Source organism: Hyperolius riggenbachi, chromosome 5, assembly GCF_040937935.1.
Source record: "Hyperolius riggenbachi isolate aHypRig1 chromosome 5, aHypRig1.pri, whole genome shotgun sequence".
In the NCBI taxonomy this organism is placed as follows: Eukaryota; Metazoa; Chordata; class Amphibia; order Anura; family Hyperoliidae; genus Hyperolius; species Hyperolius riggenbachi.
The window spans coordinates 46768193-46794401 of NC_090650.1; the positions used below are offsets into that span (position 1 = coordinate 46768193).

General features: G+C 45.9%; 1 protein-coding gene across 5 annotated transcripts in view; it reads left to right on the top strand.

The window, feature by feature from the left end:
• The window catches only part of MLLT10 (MLLT10 histone lysine methyltransferase DOT1L cofactor), a 259169-nt gene that overhangs the window by 63187 nt on the left and 169773 nt on the right, over nt 1-26209 (top strand). For all 5 annotated transcript variants that reach the window (XM_068235604.1, XM_068235601.1, XM_068235602.1 and 2 more), the window contains exon 4: nt 15881-15990. In XM_068235604.1, the coding sequence (XP_068091705.1) occupies nt 15881-15990 (110 nt within the window). The remainder of the gene's footprint in view (nt 1-15880; nt 15991-26209) is intronic.

Consider the following 26209-nt stretch of genomic DNA (forward strand, 5'->3'; position numbering starts at 1 on the left):
ATAAAGCTTAGAAATGCATTTGAAGCTAGGGAAATCATTGGGGGGTTTTCATCTTCCTGATGAGACCAATGTGACATCATCCTCCAATTGCTGTTTGCCGCTGATGACCATTCAGCCCTCAGACACTGGAGGGAATTCTGAAGGCATTCAACACTGCAGACAACATAACCTTTTGGGTCGATTGATGATTCCATACACAATCTAATTTCGATTGTATGCACAATCATTGCTATCTGCGATCTCATGTAGAGATTAGGTAAGTTACCACCAATTCGCATTAGCGTACGAATACGCAAATCTAATTCTAGCTAGTTCTGTAGGAAAGAGGGTTATTTCAACAACCTCCATATAACATTATAAATAACAATAAAACTGTTATGGTAACGTTGTCTTTGGAGCAGCAGGCTTCTTTTCAGAGGGTATTCAGAACAAGAACTAAGACAAATTATTTTTAATTTTGTTTATAATAAAATGAATACAGAAAAATGTCCAATTATCTTACAATGAACAGATTGTGATAATGATATAGAAAATCAGATCGGATCTGTTGGATGTAATCAATTCAGCTTTGTCTATTTGATGGGAAATTGCATGGTGTGCACCAGGCAGAACAATCCTGATTGGTGTACGTGGGCTCAGGAAGTCCTGCCTCCTGCATTTACCTTCCTGCATTGTTTCTGAGAATGGGTGGTGGTTACTTTGATATATTTGACTTTCTCCCAATTCTTATGTTTGAAGTGGTGATTTAAAGTGGACCTGAACTCTTGCACAGGACAGATGGAAAACGGAAAGAAATGCACCCTGTATGCATTTACAGAGTTTAGCCTGTCTAATTCCCTCTCATTTATGTCATATCACAAGTAGTAATTTGATCTCCCCCTGCGTCACATGATTACCTATGGCAGAGATGGTAGATAAGCCCATTTGGAAGCACAGGATGTAAACAATATGGCTGCTTACATGAATCAGGAAGTAGAAACTGTGCAGATTTATTTTAGGATTTGTATCAGCTGTAACAAGGAAATGTTTTTGTTTAAAGGCTATTATGCTGTTGTGTATCTTTTAGAGCAGAGAGAAAGATCTGAGTTCAGGTCCGCTTTAACAGATTGAGCCAGTGTTCTCCTTTTTCCGATGAGCCCTATTTGCAGCTCCGTGCTACTCTGTGTGCGCAAGCTATCTGTTCGGAAGCTCCATGGACCATCAGGGGTCCCAGTATTGGGACAGAGTAGGACTGTGGAAGCCTATAAGATCCAGAGGCGTCCCTCTACCTAGGTGAGTATCTATATCTTCCCCAACCACCTCCCAGGATTAATGGTTTTGACCGGTACACCTTATAAAGTATAAAGATGAGGGTGCTCTGTGTATTATAGATCAGTGTTTCTCAACATTTTATTGGTATGTACCCCTTTTAAAACCCTGTACTCACCAAGTACCCCTTAGCATAGTAAACATTATCACAAGTACCCCTTGACAAATATATATTTAAAGCTAGTACATGATAATTGGTTCTAAACTATTTCCAAGCCTTTACTATTGCTTTTAAATAGCTAAAACACTAATTTGGTGTTGTTTAAATAGGATTTATCATTTTCTACAACTATAAATTTGTTATTCTTGGTTAAGTATATAAAGCCAGAGTACCCCTGGAACCATCAGAAGTACCCACAGGGGTACGCATACCACACGTTGAGAACCTAGGTTATAGATCACAACATGGTATTGCTGTTGGTCGTGATGCCGCAATCCTTATCCCGCTCCCCCCTCTTCTATTTTTAACATTGAATACCCGGGTCTGTGACCTGCAGACAGGAGTACCATGTCCTCACACCTTTGTGTATTGTTGTTTATACTGTTCAGACATACTAGCAAATAATGTTGCAGGAGTTATGAGTTTGCTTTCGTGTTTCCTTGCTGGCTGATAGTAAGCTCTTTTGGTTCTGAAATGCATTTGAGGACCTGAGCAGAATGTATTGCTGTTACGTGGGCGTACGTCCAACACTTGCTCATGTTCTCTTTACATGCACCCTGAGGGTAAAGCATTCAGAGCTGATCTGGGCTGATTCACATGTTCTGTGATCCAAGATGCCTCAGAGTGTGAACACTGCAGGAGTGTGACATTTCCTGCCTCCTTCTGCATTCCTCTCTGCCTCTGTGTGTCTGCAGGGAACACTGTGTTGCTCATGACAACCAGCCAGTTAGTTCTATACCTCCAAATCTAAAGGAGGACTTTGAGATCGAACACAGTGATTCCAGTGCAAGAGATTTGGGTGCAGCCGGCGCCACCATAGGCCGTAAGAGGAATTATGGAATTACGGCTATAGCGGCGCACAACGAGTAACTTCAGCGCTGTCAGAAAACGGAGCTGAAGTTACTTGTAAAACACTATAATTCGGCCGCCAGCAATTGCTGAAAGCAGAATTATTTCATTCCCCACCATCCATGGCGGCCTGGAGGGGGAATAGTATTTAGCCTCACTGGGAACTTGTGCAGCAGCAGGATCAGCCATATACCGGCTGTACCCTGCACCCAAGTCTCCCGCGCCGATACCTCTTGTACGCCATTTATATTTGGGGGAACAGTGACTGGGGGATCCGCCACATTCATTGGTCGTTGTGGTATCGCACGCGTTACCCAGGGCTGTGGAGCCAGTACAAAAATGTTCTGACTCCAACTCCGACTCCTTAGTTTGTGAAACCACCGACTCCAACTCCAGGTACCCAAAATGGCTCGACTATGACTCCTTAGTCTAATGGTTCCCATACATGATACAATAAAAACGTTCGATTTTCTCGTTTATTCGATCTAAATGATCAAATTGATTGACAGTTGAAGAAATTCGAACGATTGTCCAGTTTTTTCGAGAAAAATCTGATCGGACATGCTCGAAAAAATCTTTATATTCGATCTAATGGAATAATCGAACTAAATTATCTAATCGAAAAAAAGAAAAATTGTGCCATGTATGGCCACCTTAATACTAACTAAGGCTGTGGATTTGGTACAAAAATCATCCGACTCCTGACTTCGACTCCTCAGTTTATGAAACCTCCAACTCTGACTCCAGGCACACAAATTACTCCAACTCCGACCCAAAAGCCCTGCCGTTACCGCCGCGCACAAATAATGATTTGCTACTGTGTACGGTTAGGAACTTTCTGTCATACATCATCTCGTATATTTTCACACACTATCCTACATGCAGTTTACATCCTATTAATGACTTTCTCCTCAGCAGTCTAGTATTTTCTTTTCTATAAAACTCACTCCCAATAATCAGTATTGGCACTGGAATCTTTCAACACAAAATGAAAGCAAATGTGAGCTAAACGTTCCTTGCGTCTTCCACGTTCCCCATACCTATTGTATCAGCCTGTTGGGCAGAGCTACGGGATACATTGTATGTTACGTAGTGGCAGCCATCTTGCTTTCTACATATTTGAAAAATAACATTATAGGTACTCCAAGTTGGTAATTCTCTACTCTATGTTGGCAATTTGTCCCCTTGCAGTATGTACCTACTTTACATTTTCCTCAGCCGAAATGGCTGTATGTGAGTCTTGGCACTCTATATATAAACTTACCATGAACTCTGTAATAAATGTTAAAATACAGTAATTGAAAATATATTAACCTTGTGGGAGCCGTGGAAACCAGTCTTTAAAGTGAACCAGAGCCATCAAAGTTTATATTAAAGAAAAACACATTACCTGATCTAGGGGGTTAGCCAAATGAGGTAGCTTGCCTCCGCTTCTGTGTCCCAGGAGGCAAGGGAAATGCAGAGCTGGGGAAGGGGTGGTCCTAACGACAGAATCTGCTTATTTTGGGGGTTCACACAATTGTGTGAATGATCGTTTACAAGAGTGACAACAATGCTTGCAGATTCAGCCAGATGAATCTGGGAATGAGCGTTCGTTGGCTGAGATCTCCAATCTATCTGGCTGTGGGTACTTAAAGTGAACCTTAAGCCAGAAAAAAAAAGAGTTTTACTCACATGGGGCTTCTACCAGCCCCCTGCAGCAGTCCTGTGCCCTCGCAGCCACTCACTAATCCTCTGGTCCCCCGCTGCCAGCTAGTTCCGTTTTTGCCGACAGTCCTGTCAGGACTGGCCATGCGTAGCTTTTTCCGCATTCCCGACTGTAATTATCGCTCTTGCGGGCCGCAACGCGTACAAAAATATGCGTTGCCGCATATCTATGCGTGCGTAATGCGGTCCGCAATAGCGCTAATTACAGTCGGGAATGCGGAAAAAGCTACGCGTGGCCAGTCCTGACGGGCCTGTCGGCAAAAACGAAACTAGCTGGCAGCGGGGGACCAGAGGATTAGTGAGTGGCTCTGAGGGCACAGGACTGCTGCAGGGGGCTGGTAGAAGCCCCAGGTGAGTAAAACTCTTTTTTTTTTTTTTTTTTTTTCTGGCTTAAGTGTCTCTTTAACCACTTTACCCCCACGCGTACGCATTTCTCCGTCCCTTTTTCCATCCTTTAACCCCCAGGGACGGAGAAATACGTACTTTCCGCGCTCCCGCCGCTGTCCGCGCTCCCGCTCGTAAACACGCCGCCCGCCGCTAGTAAACACGCCGCCGCCCGCTTGCCCGGAGATCATTGAATGGGAAAATCCATTCCCGTTCGTTGATCTAAGCCCCGCAATGATCCGCTGCCGCTCGGCTGAGCAGCGCGACCATTGTGGGAAAAAAAAAAGTTCTCAGCCTCTTTCTACTTCCTGCAAGCGTCCTTCCGGACGCTTGCAGGTCGCATAAACAAAATGTTACTGTGGCCATCTTGTGGCCAAATAGTAAAACTACATCCAAAGCATTTTTCACATAGAAATAAATTAGTTTAACACACAAAATTAACCCTTTACCTCCCACACTCCCCAATTTTTTTTTCTTGTAATTAAAAAAAAAAATTACAATTAAAAAAAAATACATAAATAGTTACCTTAGGGACTGAACTTTTTAAATATTTATGTCAAGAGGGTATAACACTGTTACTTTATAAACTACGGGCTTGTAATTAGGGATGGACGCAAAACTGAAAAAAATGCACCTTTATTTCCAATTAAAATATTGGCGCCAAACATTGTGATAGGGACATAATTTAAATGGTTTTATAACCGGGACAAAAGGGCAAATACATTTCATGGGTTTTAATTACAGTAGCATGCATTATTTAAAAACTATAAAGGCCAAAAACTGAAAAATAATAATTTTTTTTCCGACGTTTTTTCCTATTTTCCCATTAAAACACATTTAGAATAAAATAATTCTTGGCATAATGTCCCACCTAAAGAAAGCCTAATTGGTGGCGAAAAAAACAAGATATAGTTCATTTCATTGCGATAAGTAATGATAAAGTTATAGACGAATGAATGGAAGGAGCGCTGAAAGGTGAAAATTGCTCTTGTGGTCAGGGGGTAAAACCCCTCAGTTGGGAAGTGGTTAAAGGGGAACTGAAGATAGAGGTATATGGAGGCTGCCATGTTTATTTTCTTTTAAGCAATACCAGTTGCCTGGCAGCCCTGCTGATCCTTTGCCTCTAATACTATTAGGCATAGCCCCTGAACAAGCATGCAGCAGATCAGGTGTTTCAGACTTTAAAGAGACTCTGTAACATTAAAAAGATCCCCTGGGGGGTACTCGCCTCGGGTGGGGGAAGCCTCCGGATCCTAATGAGGCTTCCCACGCCGTCCTCTGTCCCACGGGGGTCTCTCCGCAGCCCTCCGAACAGCCGGCGACTGTGCCGACTGTCATTTCAATATTAACCTTTGCTGGCTCCAGCGGGGGCGCTGTGGCGGCTTTCCATTCCGAACTACACGGAAATACCCGATCTCATTCGGGTCCGCTCTACTGCGCAGGCGCAGGAAACTTGCGCCTGCGCAGTAGAGCGGACCCGACGGCGATCGGGTATTTCCGTGTAGTTCGGAGCCGACAGCCGTCAGAGCGCCTGCGCAGGAGCCAGGAAGGTAAATAATGACGTCACCGCTGCCCGGACTCCACGGAGGGCTGCAGCGAGACCCCTGACGGATGGAGGACGGCGTGGGAAGCCTAATTAGGATCCGGAGGCTTCCCCCACCCGAGGTGAGTACCCCCCAGGGGATCTTTTTATGTTACAGTTCCTCTTTAAAGTCAGATCTGACAAGACTAGCTGCATGCTTGTTTCTGGTGTTATTCAGATACTACTGCAGAGAAATAGGCCAGCAGGGCTGCCAGGCAACTGGTATTGATTAAAAGTAAATAAATATGGCAGCCTCCGTATACCTCTTACTTCAGTTCCCCTTTAAAGAGAACCAGAGATGATTTAAAAATAGCTTTTATACATACCTGGGGCTTCCTCCAGCCCCATACGCACGGATCGCTCCCACGCCGCCGTCCTCTGCTGCCTGGATCCGCCGGTACCGGGTCCCGTCATTGCCGCGAGTCGGCCGGCAGACGCGGCCGATTCTCCGCATCACACGGCGCTCCCTCTATACAAGTACGCATGAGGCTGCCTACTGTTGCAGCCGCATGCGTACGGGTATGGAGGGAGCCCCTGTGATGCGGACAATTGGCCGCGTCCGCCGAAAGTGACTGGCCCGGTACCGGCGATTCCAGGAAGCGGAGGATGGCGGCGTGTGAGCGATCCAGGCTTATGGGGCTGGAAGAAGCCCCAGGTATGTATAAAAGCCTTTTTCTATTTTTAACCAGCATTCCTCTCTGGTTCCCTTTAAGCTTGAGAAGTTGGCCTTCACTGCCTTTGATTTGTGACTCTCTCTCTCTCGCTCGCTCGCTCGCTCACACCCCCCCGCTCTCTCTTTCTCTCTCTCCCTACCTCTCTCTGGCTCCCCCCAACCTCTCTCTCTCTCTCTCTCTCTCTCTCTCTCTCTCTCTCTCTCTCCCCCTACCTCTCTCTCACACGCGCTCTATCTATCTATCTATCTATCTATCTATCTAACTATATATATATATATGTATATGTGACTATATATATATATATATGTATATGTGTGTATATATATATATATATATATATATATATATATATATATATATATATATATATATATATATATATATATATATAAAATGTTCCTCACAGTTTCCTGTGGGAGGGGTTTCACCACAATATCAGCTATACATACCCCCCTAATGATCCGTTTGTGAAAAGGAATAGATTACTCATGTAAAAGGGGGTGTCAGGTACTCATTGGGATGAAGTTCAATTCTTGGTCAGAGTTTCTCTTTAAAGGACAACTAAAGCTAGAGGGATATAGAGGCTGCCATATTTATTTCCTTTTAAGCATTACCAGTTGCCTGGCTATCCTGCTGATCATCTGCCTCTCATACTTTTAGCCATAGACCCTGAACAAGCATGAAGCATATCAGGTGTATCTGACATTGTCAGATCTGACAAGATTAGCTGCATGCTTGTTTCTGGTGTTATTCAGATGCTTCTGTAGCCAAATAGATCAGCGGGACTGCCAGACAACTAGTATTGTTTACAAGGAAATAAATATGGCAGCCTTATTGTCTCTCTCACTTCAATTGTCCTTTAAAACAGAAGGAATTTGCGACAATTCAGCTTTAAGTGAACATCGGTGGTTTCCCACAATGCATCACTGCTGAATATGCAAATTATCTCTTTATGCCTCTGAAGCCAGACTTGCATCCAGAACCTCTGGTGTCTAGCAAGCCTAATAGCTTCTGTGACTGTGTTAAGTCCTCACACTCAGCTGTGGGCATGCCTCTCCACTATCTGCATCAACCAGCCTGGGAGTGGGCGTGGTTTCAGCTCTGCAAGGGGCTGGCCAAGAACATGCTCTCATGTGGTCAGGAGGAGAACCCAGCTCGGCTTGTATGGCCCTAACACTTCTGCACCAGGGGACGGCGCTACAGAAGAAAAGTTGCAGTTATTAGGCAAGTATGCTTTTCGGCCCTTAGGTTTTTTTTTTTTAACCTATAAACGTCCAGCTTATGTTCTGAAGAAGGCATGTAAGCAGGAAGAGTATGGGAGTGCAGGGATCCTGCACACAGTTCCATGTTTTCTCTTTGGCTGATCCTCCCCCCTCGTCCCCTGGGCTGGGAAGCTGGTGGGGGAGGATTGTTACAACACAAAAGTTGTTAGTGAAATCTGAACCATCTGGCTGATTATCAGGAATGCTGTGTAACTGCATTCTTTGTGACAGCTTTTCACCAAGATTTACCACGTGTGTCTGCCTGGTATTAGGCCAGGGAACAGCAGAGCACTGTTTGTTACATGTCATAGTTTCCCATTCCCAGTATAGCGCAGGCAAGGCTAAAGTGTAAAAAGCTGACAGTCCTATGCCAACATTTGAGTCAGCAGTTGTCTTCCTATTACACCCCCCCCCCCCCCCCTTTTCTTTTAGCCTTGGATTCTGTGTGTTGTCTGTCTGGTTGCATTGCAGTCTTCCACGATCATTCCAAGGCAAGCAACACAGGAATTGGACTGAGATGGCCTTGGCTGAGCTGCCTGCACATGGCTAGGTTTTCACAACTGATTGCGCATGCCCTTGCAGTACTCATTCAGTGCAGGGTGATCTTGCTACTAGGACTGACTTGCCATCAATGGACAGACTAGTTATTGCTTTCAGAAACTGCCAAGTGAAAGTCTACAGCTGACACTGGTAGAATAATGAAATTTAGGGCGCATGCCATAGTTCAGCCTCACGGTTTGTTCGTTTTTTTTTAAATGCATATCATAATAAATTTTTGCCAACCTACAATGCATTTAGTTTTTGAGCACTGCACATCTGTATGTTTTGCAACAAATGATTGTTAAATACAGTTTTCCTCTAGCTCCAGCCAAATGGTTAATTGCATACTTTTGATTCTGTCCAGACAGTCCTATGAGTCTAGCAACACCAGCATGCTCTGCTCTGACTTTATGCTGCCACTGAACAACACAACATGGGCACAGCCACTCCCCCAGGCTGCTGATAGGATGGGGCAGTCAGCAGCTAACTGATTATTCATTACCTTGCTTCTGTTCTCCTTCTGCAAGCAGTGGTTCTCAAACTTTTTTGGGTGAGGGCGCCCTTGATGGCTTTAAAATTAGTTCAAGTCACCCCTTGGCCAAAACAACTATTGAAATGCCCCCCTCCCCCCAAGTAGCTAGTGATGCTTATTAGGCAGAATCCTCAATGACTGACCCCCCCCCTCTTCTCCCGGAAGCAAGCCCCTCCCAAATAGTCAGAGACCCCAACATTGGGCAGCATTACACCCTCCAATCCCCCCCCCCCCCCCCAAATGAACATGAGAAGGGTAAATAGTGAATCTTGTAGAGCACATAGACATTTCCCCACATGGGGACTGCAGTTAGTAACACCCCTTTGATTATGCAGCATCACCTCAGCACCCACTCCAGTCTGTAAGTGACCCCCATTAGCTGGACAAATATTTCCTTACCTATTCAGACCAAGGTGCACTAATCTGTCAAACGGCTGCCAGGACTAAGGTTGTATATCGGTGTGCAGTTGCATTACTGATGGCAATGCACAAGAGATGGTGATGCATGCTGCTGCACCCAGTTTGAGAACCCCTGGTCTAGACTAAAGGTGGCCAAACACTGGTCGATTCACCACCAGATCGACCAACAGATAGATCCCGCTCTGATCGAATCTGATCAGAGAGGGATCGTATGGCTGCCTTTACTACAAACAGATTGTGAATCGATTTCAGCCTGAAACCAATCACAATCTGTGAAGCTGCCACCGCCCCCACTGCATACATTACCTGATCCGGCCGGCGCGAGTCCCCCGGTCTCTGCTGTCTTCTTCTCCGCTCTGGGCTCCAGCTTCACTGTACTTCCTGTCGAGGGAAGTTTAAACAGTAGAGGGCGCTCTACTGTTTAAACTTCCTTCAGGGACAGGAAGAAGTGAAGCCTGCCGGACTCTGAACCCAGCGCGGAGACGGAGCAGCGGTGACAGCAGGGACACGCGCCGGCGGGATCAGGTAATGCATTGCCGCTGTATTGCGTCGGCTGTCGGGCATTCGAACGCTGCTATCGACGCACTTTCGACTCACCGGCGATTGAGCGAAATCTTCCGCACGGACAGGAATTGGCGGGCGGAAATCGATCGCTCGGTAAGCGTTTGCGCAACGATTTCACAGCCGATTCGATCACAGTGATCGAATCATCTGTATATCGGCGGGAAAATCGGTAAGTGTATGGGCCCCTTTACGCTGCATGCAATTCAGATGGAAAATCGGGTTTGTTTACTGGCTTTATGTAGTTATATTGAATTACTCTTTATTAAACAGATTACTAGATTAGTGGCTAGATAGTGTACTAGAGTAGTGGCTGAATAGTGTACTGGTTAAGGGCTCTGCCTTTGACATGGGAGACCAGGGTTCGAATCCTGGCTAGGTCAAGTACCTATTCAGTAAGGAGTTCAAGGCAAGACTCCCTAACACTGCAGGGTGGCCTCCTGAGCGCGTCCCAGTGGCTGCAGGTCTTGAGCGCTTTGAGTCCGACAGGAGAAAAGCGCTATACAAATGTTCGGATTATTATTGTTATTATTATTATAGATCAGTGTGTGGGCTGTAGCTCTCTAGAGTGCTTTTAGCCTGCTTTGGAATCGTCGGTCAGGGCCCATTCACACTTAAAATCGCCAAACACTGGCGATTAGCATTTTGCACGGGGGATTTTTCCCTCAATTCAATGCAGAAAAATTACACGTTCTTGGAGGGATCACGATTTGCGCTTCTATGAATGCAAATCGCGATCGCTACAGAATCGCCAAAAAATGCTGGAGGTAGCTTGTTTGCGATTGGCGCATAACGCCCGCAATCGGCGCCAATCACGGCAGTGAAAACACTGCCACAGGGTAATAATAATAATAATTTGAACATTTGTATAGCGCTTTTCTCCTGTCGGACTCAAAGCGCTCAAGAGCTGCAGCCACTGGGACGCGCTCAAGAGACCACCCTGCAGTGTTAGGGAGTCTTGCCTTGAACTCCTTACTGAATAGGTACTGACCCTAGCCAGGATTCGACCCCTGGCCTCCCATGTCAAAGGCAGAGCCCTTAACCAGTACACTATTCAGCCACTGGGTAGAATAGCACTAGCATTTTTAAAAACGCTAGTGCTTTGGTGATTAGTGAGAATCGCCCGCTAATCGCCGTAGTGTGAATGGGCCCTTAAAATCAATGGAGCAGAGCCTATAGAATAGCTTGGTTTTAAGTTGCAAAATCGCTCTCTGCATTTTCAGAGTAATTTTGCAATCACAAGTGGGTGTGATTGCAAAATTACACCAGCCTTATTGTGTGTGTGTGTGTGTGAATGTGTATATGGTGGTTTTTTTCATTTTTTTATTGCCTTTAGTTTTGTCTTTTCTGGTTAGTAGATTGCACATGCAAGTTGAGGTATTCCTTCAATATCTGACCCTCAGCCCATACTTACCATTGGAATAGCAAATAGCATCTTGTTCCTCCAAAGTTCCAAGGCTTTGCCTTGCCAGGCTTTACTTCCTGTAGGGAAGTTCATTTCATTTCCTCCACCCACTAGAGGACGCACACATTAATTATTGGAGCATTCTATTAATTCTTAAAAGACAATCCTTACTGAGTAGCACCGCAAACATCAATTAGCCAGAGTAAACTGGAGCTGCTGTGTGTGGCTGACTTCCCAGGAAATAATACCTGCTACTAAGGACCACTAGTGCAAACAAATTGCAAACATTTTGTCCCAGAGTAAAACGCACTGGAAATTACATTTCTACTATGTTACTGCTACTTACAATAGGCAGAAAAAAAATGACAGGTTTTGGACTAGTCCGTGTCCTCATGGGGAATTCTCAGCATCTCCTTTTATTCTTTACAAAAGCAATCCTGGTAAAGGATCTAGACAAAGATGTGTCGGGCAGCCTGCTTATATGCTTACACACTGTTATGGCAGTTGGACTGAGCATCTGCTGCTCAGTAATTGCTTATGAAAATAAAGATAACTGTGAGGATGCTCCTTGAGTACATGGACTAGTCCAAAACCTGTCAGAGCTGTCATACTGTTACTGATTACTGTAAGCGACAGGAATATAGGAAAAAAAAATAATTTATAGTGTTTTAATCTGGAAGAAATGTACTTGTACACATGTATTTTTAAATTTTACAATTTTTTTTGCAAAGATGGTCTTTTTAAAGGGAACCGGAGGCCCCAGAAAAAAGATTTTATACATACCTGGGGCTTCCTCCAGCCCCATACGCACGGATCGCTCCCACAACGCCGTCCTCCGCTTCCTGTATCCGGTGGTACCGGGTCCCGTAATCCCGGCCAGTCGGCGGCAGCACACGGCCAATTGTCCGCATCACAGGGGCTCCCGGCATACCCTTACGCGTGCGGTTGCATACTGCTTAGCCGCGCGTAAGGGTATGGAGGGAGCCCCTGATCATGCGGACATTTGGCCGCGTCTGCCGGAAGTGACGGGACCCGGTACCGGTGCATCCAGGAAGCGGAGGATGGCGGCGTGGGAGCGATGCAGGCTTATGGGGCTGGAAGAAGCCCCAGGTATGTATAAAATCTTTTTTCTTTTTACGGCATCCGGCGTCTCTGGTTCCCTTTTAAGGGAGCTGAAGAGGCTGTTAAAGGGAACCAGGCACTACTTTTTTTCCTGGTTTCAAATGGCTATAGGAGCTGCCATGTTCCTCCTCCTCTTCTAGCCGCCCATTATTTATCCAGAAGGAGCATGTGAAGATAGCATCTGTGACTTCTGCTAGCTCTTTGAAGCACAGTGACAGTATCTCTACCCACCTTGCCCATGAAAGCTTTTTGCTTATGTGACCAATAAATTACTTACAGCAGTCCTTATCTGCCTGACATTTCTGCTGTTGGGAAGGCCTAGGAAGTAGGAGGAAGTATGATGAAAAGGGCTTCTAACAAGCTGTTAAATGTAAAAAGAAAGTACATTTTGTTTTTTATTAATAATGAGACACATTGTTGGCATGCATGTTTAAATGTGCTGTTGAGATACCCTGGGTGCTAAAAATGGTGCTTGGTTCACTTTAAAGTGGACCTGAACTCTTGCACAGGACTGAAAAAATAAATCGAGAAATGCACCATGTGTGTATTTAGAGAGTTTAGCCTGTTTACTTCCCCCTCATTTGTGTCTAATCACAAGTTGTAATCTGATCTGATTTTTTTTTTTTTAAGATTTGTATCAGCTGTAACAAAGTTCAGGTCCACTTTAAGGGCCCTGCTCTTAGGAGACCAGGGTTCAAATCTTGTCTCTTCCTGTTCAGTAACCAGCAGCTATTCAGTAAGGAGAGCTTTGGCAAGCCTCACTACTCTCCCCTGTGTCACATGACTGCTTATGGCAGAGATGGCAGATAAGACCATTTGAAAGCACTGGAGGTGAACAATATGGCTGCTTCCATGAATCAGGAAGTAGAAACAGTGCAGATATATTTTAGGATTTGTATCAGCTGTAACAAAGAAGTGGTTTTTGTTAAAGGGTATTATGCTGTTGCATATCTTTTAGAGCAGAGAGGAAGTTCTGAGTTCACGTCCACTTTAACAGATAGTGCAGCCTCAGAACTCTTGTTGTATTTCCTGTTTGAGGGGACTCTCCTGTTCTCTGAGGACTTGCCCTGGACAGCCCTCTGTGCATTATGAGATTGCTGGGAAGTGTTGTGACTTATTGCAGTAGCCGCTGAAGCTCGCGCGTACATTCAGTGACTGGAAGTTGGACGCTGGTCAAGCTGCGTGGAATTACGCCGGCTATTAAAGTCGCCGGCGCTCTGCTGCTGTTTCTGGCATGGTCACAATGGCCTATTCTGGGAGGCACAGCACACACATTATTACTTAAAGCTGATTTACTTCATAATCCAGCATATTGATGCTTATTTAACGTGGCAGTACCAGCTCTGCGCCATCCCGCCAAGCCTTGTGTAAAGAGCACTCGTCCTCTGCGGTAATACTAATTACAATGGAAGGATGGCCGGGCTGGCAGGGATTTGCTATGGGCTGCGTATGGAGTGTGTATTAGGGGAGGCTTCCTGTGTGCGGATTTATGCCGAGGCCAGATTTACAGAGGTGACATGGAAGATACCAGATCCAGAATCCCCACACTGCTGTCTCTGTAATTGCTTTGCCTTGAGTCATTCTTTACTTATGCATGAGCGTAAAACGCACCAAGATGCTTAAAACCAATGCAACATGATTCTATATCAAATGCATTTTACAGGGAAAAAAACAAAACAAAACTGTGCTGTTTCATTTCACACTGAACAAGCATAATAATCTAATTAGTCAATAAAGAGAACCTGAGGTGGGTTTGATAAATCATATTAGGATACAGATACATGTTCTGTATACAGTGACCTGCCTCTGTGTCCTTCCAGCATACATCCAGCCCCCCTCCGGCTCTGCTGTCCCCCATTAAAAAAAGCGCCATGCTAGCGACACGAAGATTATCACTACCCTGTTCTTTTCCTCTGTCTATCATTCACTTGTCTGCTCCCCGCCTCCTGTATAGCGCGGCTTCCCGCCTGTGTCCCTTCCTTCCCCGCCTCCATAATCTTCCTCCAATCGGTTTACGGAGGCGGGGAGGGATACTGTGATATTTATATCCTTTTTAACAATGCTGGGTGGCTGACTGTCCTGCTGATCCTCTGCCTCTAAGGGTGGCCATATGGCTAAAGCCTCTAAAACCTCTAGTCTATGGAAACAGGGATTCCCTTGCCAATAACTGAGGATTCTTCATTCTTCAATCTTCCCCCTCCCAGTAGACAAGGCATCCCCCCCTCCAAGCATGAGGCACTGTGTTAGGTCAGGCTGTTGTGCTAATAAGTAGTGATCAGGCAGCTGAAGTCCTTGGGGTCCAGAGTGGATGATGACACCATCTTGTTTGTTTGTTTTTGCCATGGATACCATGAAAGACATAGGAAGTTGCTGGAAAAGGGGGGGGGGAGGGTGTTTACTGGGTTTGAATCTCATCTCAAAAGTATCAACTGGAGCCAGAAGGAAGGTGGAAAGAAAATAATTTATTACAATTTAATATCATTTAGCCAGACTATATAGCCATCCGTATAGCTTGTCTATGAGGCTTTGTATTGTCTTTGTCTTGGTGGTTCACCTCAGTAATTCCTTACAGCTGATGAGCCACTTTTAGCCTCTTCCTGTCTGAATCATGTTTTATTACTTAGGTTTACAAACGAATGTTTAACCACCTGAGCGGTCTGGACGAGCTCAGCTCGTCCAACACCGCCGGAGGTCGCCGCTCAGGCCCTGCTGGGCCGATTTTCATCAAATAAAAAGCAGCACACGCAGCCGGCACTTTGCCAGCCGCGTGTGCTGCCTGATCGCCGCCGCTCTGCGGCGATTCGCCGCGAGCAGCGGCGAAAGAGGGTCCCCCCAGCCGCCTGAGCCCAGCGTAGCCGGAACAAAAAGTTCCGGCCAGCGCTAAGGGCTGGATCGGAGGCGGCTGACGTCAGGACGTCGGCTGACGTCGATGACGTCACTCCGCTCGTCGCTATGGCGACGATATAAGCAAAACAAGGAAGGCCGCTCATTGCGGCCTTCCTTGTTTATTCTGGGCGCCGGAGGCGATCGGAAGATCGCCTCCGGAGCGCCCTCTAGTGGGCTTTCATGCAGCCAACTTTCAGTTGGCCGCATGAAATAGTTTTTTTTTTTATTTAAAAAAAACCCTCCCGCAGCCACCCTGGCGATTTAATCAGAACGCCAGGGTGGTGTACAGTGTAACCATATTAATTAGCAAATCCTCATTGCTTTTGGAAAAGCGATGTACAGCAGTAGCTTTGTGTCTGGAGGCTCCTCTGTAAAAAGCCAGTGATCAGAATCTTACACATTTACCCAACTGTATGAGCCTTCTGCATTGTCCGATTATGTCGCAAAAGTAACTGAACTGACAGATTGCTTTATTCTCTGTGTTGCAGGTTGGGCTCATGTTGTATGTGCACTATATATTCCAGAGGTTCAGTTTGCAAATGTTGCTACGATGGAGCCTATCGTATTACAGTCGGTGCCACATGAGCGATACAATAAGGTAAAAGTCTTTCTCCTTTGCAGCTTCTGTGAGCTTCCTGCTTGACTATGACATGCTCCAATTAACCCCCCCCCCCTCTCTGTGATCAATACAGAGAGTGCTGCTCTGCATGCTGTGTGATGATGATGTCATTAGTGGGAGGGGCTGGAACGCAGGGAGCCATGGCGCTGAGCACTCACAAGGTGCCCATACACCACTCGATGCTGCCTGATCGACCTTCCAATTCAATAATTGAATCGAATTGGAAGGCAAATGGTGCTGCAACATGACCGCCTAATTGGTCTTTCGATTGATTTCCAGGTGGATCAGTCGGACTTGCTGCAAAATCTCGGTTGCAAGTGGTTGATCGGGTGCACGGTAGTAACTGCATTCAATATTGGCACGTATCCAGATCCGGTGTCGCTACTCCTCCCCCTCCCCTTTCAAGTGTAAAAGGGTCCTCCGTGTGCAGTGTAAAGTCTTAACTCTCCGCCAGGATGACTCCTGACCTCCGTTGAGCATCGGCACCGCTAGTGCTTGTACCAAGTGTGTGATGTCACTACATGTGCCTTCTGCCACATAGTACCGGTGCTCGCGGCGACGCCAAACACTGGAGAGGGCTAAAAGTCCAGCCAGCGGACAGGTGAGACTTTACTGAGCACTGGCAACTGGCGGGACACATTGACACTTGGGGGGCGGCCATGCAGGCAGAGGAGGCAGCGCTAGGTGATCTCTGATTGATTTCATGCTGAAATGTATTGGAAACCAGTCTGCGGTGTATGGGCAGACAATGCCGTAGGCCCCTCTCTAATCTGATTCGATCGTAGAGGGATCTGTCTCAGGGTCCGTCTGCCCATACATGGAGTGGTGTATGACTACCATTTTAGAGTGGTGAGACTTTACTGCAATTCTAGGCACAGTGATGGTGCACATACACTGTACAATAAAAACGTTCGATTTTCCCATTTTTTTTCGACCAAAACAATTAAATCAAGTGAAAGTTGAAAAGAATCTATTTTTTTTCGATTAAGAAAAATGCAGATTTTTCATATAAAATTCCGATCCGACATGTTAGAAAAATCTTTATATTTGATCTATTGGAATAATCGAACAAATGATCAAATCGAAAAAAAAAATGAAAACTTGTACCATCTATGGTGCACCTTAAAGGACCACTGTCGCGTAAATCTTAAAATGAAAATATATGTAAACATATACATATAAGAAGTACATTTCTCCCAGAGTAAAATGAGCCATAAATTACTTTTCTCTAATGTTGCTGTCACTTACAGTAAGCAGTAGAAATCTGACAGAACCGACAGGTTTTGACTAGCCCATCTCCTCATTGGGGATTCTCAGGGTTTTCTTTATTTTCAAAAGCACTTTGTGAATGGCAGTTGCTCCGTCCAACTGCCAAATAAGTGTGCAGCGAGCGGGGAGGCTGGCCAGCATCTTTATATAAATACTTTTCAAGGAGTGTCTTTATAAAGGATAAAGGCCATGCTGAGAATCCCCTATGGAGAGATGGACTAGCCCAAAACCTGTCGGTAATGTCAGATTTCTACTACCTGCTGTAAGTGACAGCAACATAGGAGAAAGGTAAATTATGGCTTATTTTACTCTGGAAGAAACATGCTTCTTATATGTATGTGTTTACATGTATTTTAAATTTTAAGATGTTCGCAACAGTGGCCCTTTAAAGGGATACTGTAGGGGGGGTCGGGGGAAAATGAGCTGAACTTACCCGGGGCTTCTAATGGTCCCACGTAGACATCCTGTGTTGGCGATGCCACTCCCCAATGCTCCGGCCCCGCCTCCGGTTCACTTCTGGAATTTCTGACTTTAAAGTCAGAAAACCACTGCGCCTGCGTTGCCGTGTCCTCACTCCCGCAGATGTCACCAGGAGTGTACTGCGCATGACACAGACCATACTGGGCCTGCGCTGTGCGCTCTTGATGACATCAGCGGGATCGAGGACACGGCAACGCAGGCGCAGTGGTTTTCTGACTTTAAAGTCAGAAATTCCAGAAGTGAACCGGAGGCAGGGCCGGAGCATTGGTGAGTGGCTGCGCGGGCGCAGGATGTCTGCGGGGGACCATTAGAAGCCCCGGGTAAGTTTAGCTCATTTTCCCCCGACCCCCTTACAGTATCCCTTTAAAGGAAAAATCCAAGCTTGTAAAAAAAAAAAAAAAAAATCCACTTACCTGGGGCTTCCTCCAGCCTGTGGCAGCCGTCCTGTGCCCTTGCCGCAGCTCCGGAGGCTCCCGGTCTTCTCCCCTGGCGCAGCCGACCTTGCCAGGTCTGGTTCTGGGGTGGCCTCCTCTGCATGGTCCGGCTTACTTCATCAGGACTGTACTGCGCAGGCACAATAGTTCTGCGCCTGTGCAGTACCGTCCTGATGACGTCGGCCGGACCACGTGACCCGCGCGGTGGAGCGCAGAAGATGCCGACCCGGAACCCGACCTGGCGAGGTCCGGCTGCGCCAGGGGAGAAGACCGGCGAGGGCACAGGACGGCTGCAACGGGCTGGAGGAAGCCCCAGATAAGTGGATCTTTTTTTTTTTTTTTTTTTTTTTTTTTTTTTTTTTTTTTTACGAGCTTGGACACTCACTTTAAGGCTACTTGTAGCGTTCACTGTCCGGTAAGTAGTTTTCGGCGGCTTACAAGCCCACTTTAGTGTAAATATGGACTCCATAAAGCACCCACCCTCATTCCACCAGCATCCGTCTCCTATTTTGGAGTTAAACATACATGTTCATGTCTGCTTTAACAGTTTTATGCTGCAATGGAAAGCAGTTGAATAGGAACATATTTCTTTCCATTTGCTTTCCACTGCAGTGGGAGAAAACCGCCAAGAATATCTCGCTGAGTGCCAGCCTATAAGGCAGACCCATTATCCTGGGGTCACGGCGGAGCATTCGGATTTGGAGTCTGAAGCATTCTTGGGTTACTGGAGTAAATGTACGGATTCAGCCTCCTCAGGGCTCTTTCACACCAGAGCCCGTTTTTTTTTCTGCGGTTTAAAGCAAAGTCGAAACTTTGCGTTAACCAAGGTAAAATGAAAGTCCATAGACTGTCATTTTACCTTTCACACCCGACTCTGCGTTTCGATGCGTTGCGGTTCAACACACCCGGGAGCTTTTAATCGTCGAGAGCCGGCGGTTTCCCGTCGGGTTGAATTAATTACTACCGCCGCTGATTGCATCGCACGGCTACATCCGACAACACGCCGGAGAGAACGTCTCCTGCACCTGTTCTAGATGTGAAAGCGCCCTTATAAATGTGTTGTATATAGTTTATAACCGATTTAAACTATAAAGCTGAAGTATAAGATCAGCCGCTCATTTCTACTCAAGAGAGAACTTTGTAACATTTTTGTCCTTTTTCCAAATGTAAATGCATTCAAAGTTTGTGTTTTATTTTAAAGGAAACTTAAAGTGAGAGGAATATGGAGGCTGACATTTATTTAATTTTAAACAATGCAGATTGCCTGACTCATCCTGTACCTCTAATGGGCAGCCGTTTCCTGATCAACCTCCAGCATGAAATCTTTCGGGTTTCGGCCTAGTGGCGCCGCCCCCGGTTCTTTCTCCCCTAGTGTAAAATGTGCAACTTGATTCAGACACTGCTGCTGCCAAAGAGATCAGCAGGATTTCCCGGCAACTGGTAATGTTCAAAAGGAAATAAAAATGGCAGCCTCCATAATCCTCTCCCTTCAGGTTCCCTTTCATTGATAAAATAGAAAGCTGTAAGAGCACAGCTGTAGCCTTCAGGTCCAAGCTTGAAGAGGTTAGGGCATTATAAAGTTACCTGATGCTTGACATCGGCTCGGTGTGTTGAGCGCAGGGCTGTGGAGTCAGTACAAAAATCATCCAACTCCAACCCCTCAGTTTATGAAACCTCCGACTCCAGGTACCCAAAATTGCTCTGACTCCTTAGTCTAATTTTTACCTGGGCTGTAGAGTTGGTACAAAAATCTTCCAACTCCTTAGTTTATTGAAGCCACCAACTCCGACTCCAGGTACCCAAAATTGCTTAGACTCCTCGACTGAGACTCTGACTCCACAGCCATGGTTGAGCGCTCACATTTGATACAGGAAATAAATAAAAGCACTACTAATTACATATTTCCTATATCGATACATAAAGGAGTCCGGGATTTGCATCGACTCCTCAGCTCTGCCTCACGGCAACATGTGGCCAACTCATGACGGTTTCCAGAAGCACCTCGGACTCAGTAGCTAATATCCCATCTCCTTCCAGTCTCCCTATCTGGATCCTGCATACATATCGCTGTATTGTGTTTATCCCGAAACCGGTGCTGTATTATGAATGACTATTTCACACATGCTGCGCTGAGACCTGCAGGAAATCCACCAGTAATCCAGCATAAAGTTTAAACCCGCAGCTATAATACTGCATTACTGCTGCCCATGGATTCTCCAGCCCTCGCTATCCTGAGGGATCATCCAGGAATCTGTTTCCTACATTACAGGCATTTTCAGCTCTCATTGACACCATAGCTTGTGGTTTCCATATGATCTGTCAGGGGGTCTGAGAGCCAGTTCTGCTGCGTCTGTGTTAATGTAATGACATTGCACATGAGGCGTGAAGAAACTGCTCTCGCTGCTAGTTTTGGCTTGCGGGGGGCGCGGCCCCCTCCATGCTGGATACAGCTTTGCCGAACAGATTCTCGGAGAGGAGCGCAGAGCAGATTTTGGCTCGGAGGAATCATCTGACCTGTACAGAAACATCACAGATCATAAACTATGCTGCTGATTTACGCTTTATGTGACATGCCGTATTCTGGAGACATTCCTGAGGAATTAAAATACTTTCCAAGGAAGAAAACAGTTGCGAGCATGGAAGAGGTATTTGGGAAGTGGCGTCGTGTCCTGGGGTTTCCTAGATGGGACTTTGCATTCAGATGCCTGTGGCACTCACAGATTAACTGGAGATTAGTTTTGTGCTAGACTGATCCTTAGAAAACAAGCTTGGTTTGACTGGGTGCCTAATCAGTGTGCTTTGGTTTGGATCTTAGCTCTTGCCGTATGAGCCTTAACTGATAATTGCTTAGTCCTGCCTCCTTAAAGGACAACTGAAGAGAGAAGAAGATGGAAGCTGCCATATTTATTTCCCTTTAAATAATACCAGTTGCCTGGCAGCCCTACTGATCTATTTGGCTGCAGTAGTGTCTGAATCGCACCAGAAACAAGCATGCAGCTAATCTTATCAGATCTGTCAGTCATGTCAGGAACACCTGATCTGCTGCATGCTTGTTCAGGGTCTATGGATAAAGGTATTAGAGGCAGAGGATCAGCAGGACTGCCAGGCAACTGGTATTGCTTAAAAAGGAAATAAATATGGCAGCCTCCATATACCTCTCACTTCAGTTGCCCTTTAAGCATGGGTGTGCCTATGTGCTTCAGTTATATTGAACAAACCTCCACCTAAGGCACAGAGAGAGAGAAGATGGCGGGGGCTACGAAGGGGGTAGGAGGCTACTAAGCTGCTCCCCAATAGGTAAGTAAATGCTTGCTGCACCCCCAAAAGCAACCCCAGTTTACAAACCTCCCTGTGGGGGGGGGGGGGGGGGGGGGGAGGAGGTGACAAAGTAGTTCCCTTTAAGCCCGGTGCACACATGGGCGTGCTGTCTTGGCACTTTTACCCCTCCCTTCTTTATAGACACAAAGCGTGACATGGATGTTGCCTAGCAACACATCTGTGCAGCATTGGGGCCCGACAGTGTCACTTGCAGGAAACCTGCTGGGTCCCCTAAATGCTGTTTAAGTGACTGGATTCTGCAATCACTGGTTTTCTCTGGGCAGGCAGCACTCCTAATATAGCTGTGACTACCCTTCGACTCCCAATCTCTCAGGGTGGGTTTGCACTACCTGACTTTTATGTCTATCATCTGGCATCCCAGCTGGTGCCCATACATAATTGGCTAGGATCATGCAGTACTGACTCTGCCATGAAAACTGATATTGCCTCCTCATAAATGGCTCTTGTAACGCCATTTATAGGGGGGAGGCACCCACAGGAAATAAGGCTACCCTTATTTATAAAAAATCAGGGCTGTGTAGTTAGAGCTGGAGCTATTTTGGGTCCCTGGAGTTAGTCGAGAAGTCGGAGAAATTTTGGGCACTCCGATTCAGGGAACACGCTCACCTGGTCTGGAGCGTTCTGCACCTGCATTACTTTTGCTACCTTAACAAGTGGGAGGCACATATGCAAACTTTTGTAATTCCTACACTGTTTACCTGATTTGGATGTATATACCCTCAAATTAAAGCTGATAGTCTGCAGTTAAAGCACGTCGTGTTTGTTTCATTTCAAATTAATTGTGGTTGTGTATAGATCCAAAAATGTTAGAATTGTGTCGATGTCCCAATATTTATGGACCTGACTGTATAAAGACTTAAGTGTGCTGAGGAGTTTAGCCACGGCACATCTTGGATCTATCAAGGGACTTGTTCCCTTCCATCTTACTCTAAAAAAGCTCAGTTTCTTGTGGCAGGGGACATTCCATACTTGGAGGAGAAATGTTGTGCTTGGCTTGGAAATCCCACTAGTTAATTAGGTTACAACCCACAGCAAATTATTAATAAAGTGTTTACAAACAAGCTGGGGGAGTAGAGTAGTTTATGGAGAATAGTAGCTGCCACTATTTTATTGCTACTATGTTTGAAGAAGCTGCTTCAAACTTCACCCCTCTCTCTTCCCCCCCCCCCCCCCCCTTTCCATCCCCAAGTGCCCGTGCAAGTCCAACGCTGACTCTGCCTCCTGCTTCCTCTAGCCGCGTACAGCACTGCTTCGCTTCTTGTAAGTCATGTGACGTACAGGTTCCTGTGTGTCACATGACATATGGGAAGCAGTGCTGTACGCGGCTAGAGGGAGCATGAGGCGGTGCGGCTAGAGGGAAATCGCTGGACTCGAGCTGAAAGGTCAAAGCAGAGGTACGAACGGAGGCATAGAGGGAGTACACAAAGAGGCACAGAGGGGGAAAAACAGAGGCACAGAGAAGGTACAGAGGGGGTAAAGCAGAGGTACAGAGAAGGTGCAGCCGCATAGAGTGGGTACAAATTGGGGCACTGAGAAGATACAAAGGGGCAAAGCGGAGGCACAATCAGACACAGGGGGTGCTAACAGAGGCACAGAGGGGGTACAAACAGAGTGGGGGACATAGAGGGGCGCAGAGGGGGGACAAACAGGCACTGAAGGGGACAAACAGGCACAGAGCCCCCTCTGTGCCTGGAGGAAAAGGATGGCACATAGGTGGTAAAGGGGACAAAGATGGCACAGCGTTCTGACTTAAAAAGAACAGATTCAGGTTAAGAACGAACCTACAGTCCCCATCTCGTTTGTTAACCGGGGACTACCTGTATTAGATTCTCTTTAACAGCTACCTCAACCAAGTTTATTCTAGCATGGTATAAGTAAACAAAAATACATGCTGTTCTAATAAATCTTGGCAGGTAAGGGCTTTTTTGACCTGCTCTAATGGGAGCTATGCAAGCTGTAGTGTAGTGACACATCATGGGAGATGCCTATATTGTTTTTCCATCGCAAGGTCTAATACAAAGCCATTGAAAATAATAACAGACCGCTATACCGTCTCATTTCTGCAGGTTGAGGTACACTTTAAACCTGTACATCGGACTGGCCGGCCCCTGTGTTTGACATTAATTTGCCCGGCCTGCAGTGAATATACAGTAATAGACGCTGCTGATTCTGTCGGTCTAGGCAGTAAATTAACATGATTTGTGTGAAGCTGCGTCTACAGAGCAAACAGGGGAAAGGTATTATTTTGCAGATTGAGCGAGCTTTAATTTTATCCTGATGCCCATCAATTTCTGTCAGAACGGGTGTCTGCTGTGGATTACCGTTCCCTTGAGTGACTGTGACAAATAAGACAGCGCTTAATCCTTTCTCTCCCCCTTCCCTCTCACAATACAGCAAGATCTGGCGTTTCCTATCGATCCGGCCACCACATAACCGCGTGTGCATGCACATATGTGCTTATTGCATGGAAGGCCCGGGGATCCAGCGCCAAAGCCGTTTATTAAAATTCCATATGTCGGAGCCACCGTTTCCCCAGCCCCCTCGTCTTATTGCCGCTAATCTCAGGCTGGAGCAGACAGCAACAGGAAATGAGGGAATCTGGGCCGCAGACACGGAAGAGCCCTCTCTGCGCTTTGATGTGTGCAGGAAAATGCATGGATTGTCATTGACAAATAAACCTGCCCAAATCGCAGGCACAGACTTCAGACACAAAGAATTCACCTCCTAACAAAGAAAACCCCGGGACCCTGGAGCGGGGGACAGAACAATGGGGAATGAGGGGGAAGAGGACATTAACTCTATCTGCAAAAACTTCCAGACAAAGTACTTTTTTTTTTTTTTTTTTTTTTTTTGAGGCACTGTAACGACATATAGGTAGAATGCAGGAAATTATTCAGGAGACCCACTTTTACATTAAGTTTTCTTGTACTACGCCTGCGCAGTAAGCTTTCGATGACGCACGCGGGAGCGAGCAGGCACGCGGCCGCGCAGCCGCAGTTGGATGGCATGCTGCGCTAGACCGGGGCCAGTGGTGGAGAATGGCGTGGGACATTACTACTACAGGGGGCTGATAGAAGCCCCAGGTAAGTGTCTATTTTTATCTTCAACACCCCCCACAGAACCCCTTTAAGTATCCAGTTTTCAGTATCGAAACACTTCCTACAGCTATAAATTGCTGAATATTGGTATGTAGCCCCGCTCTCCCACTGAGGCTTAAAGGACAACCGAGGTGACATGATGACATAGACATGTGTATGTACAGTGCCACGCACACAAATAACTACTAGGCTATTCCTTTTTTCTGCCTGAAAGAGTTAAACAGGCATGGAAGTGACTGACCGGGTCAGGACTGGGTCAGACTACAGCATAACTCTCACTGATAAGTAATTACAGCCTTAAAACCCTTTACTGTCAGTAAATGGCTTCTGAGAGCAGGGAAGAGCTAAAAAGGGTCATTAATTCATAGATTTGAGCTCTGGCATACTTCAATGAAGGGGTCACTGAGCATGGACAATGAAACAGTAAAAACTTAACCAGATTTAATTATAAAATAAAACTGTGGGATATCTTAAAGGGGAACTTCAGCCTAAACAAACATACTGTCATTATATTACATTAGTTATGTTAATTAGAATAGATAGATAATATAATCTCTTACCCACCCTGTTTTAAAAGAACAGGCAAATGTTTGTGATTCATGGGGGCTGCCATCTTTGTCATGGGGACAGCCATCTTTTTGGTTGAAAGGAGGTGACAAGGAGCAGGAGACACAGTACCAACTGTCCTGTGTCCTGATTACCCCTCCCAGCTGCACACGCTAGGCTTCAAATGTCAAATTCAAATTGTAAAAAAAAAAAAATTGCACCAGAACGAGAACAAAATCAGAAATCCCATCATGCTTTGCACAGCATCAGGGGAAGAAAGCCCGGGCAGTTTTCTTCTGTGCAGCTAAAAATGAAGCTTGTATAAGAGAAACAAAGTTCTGATGCTGTGAAATTGTTAAAGAAACACCAAGCCTTTTCAGTGCTGCTGAGTCGGTTTTTAGTCCGGAGGTTCACTTTAAAAAGTCATTTTTAGGAGACTGAGGATAGATACAGTTGTTTTTCTCATCTGTTTATTTTCACCTTGGATGTCCTTTACAGTGGATCGGAGATAAATTTGTACTTATTGCATAATTATGTTCCTTTCATATAGTTTATAGGGCATTCCTCTAGCTAAATATTTTTTTTTTGTTTTGTTTTAATACTCCAATTCCCTATAAACTAAACAAGCCACGCCCACAGGTTCTCCAGTGCCTTAGCACTTTCAGAACCACGTAGCAAGGGCTTATGGGAACTCAGTCTGGGCAAGAGGAGGTGTTACTAGCCAGAAATGCAATATCTCGGGAATCGACCTTATGACGCGCCACCTCTGGCGCTGTCTCCCCAAATGCCTTTTACTGTTCACCCGATCGATGTGCAATCAAATCAAATTGTCGATGTGCAAATCAGTCAATTCGTCGATCAGGCATGCTTCTTGTAGCACTGACTTTCATCTGATTTGATAAAATTATCTACACTGATGGTTGAATGTGTTGCAAAATCGTTAAATGTATGGCCACCTTTAGCCTAGGCGGTTTATTATGCGGAATTCCCCCAGAGCATTCCTGTAGATCTTTTCTACTGGCTTTAGAACAT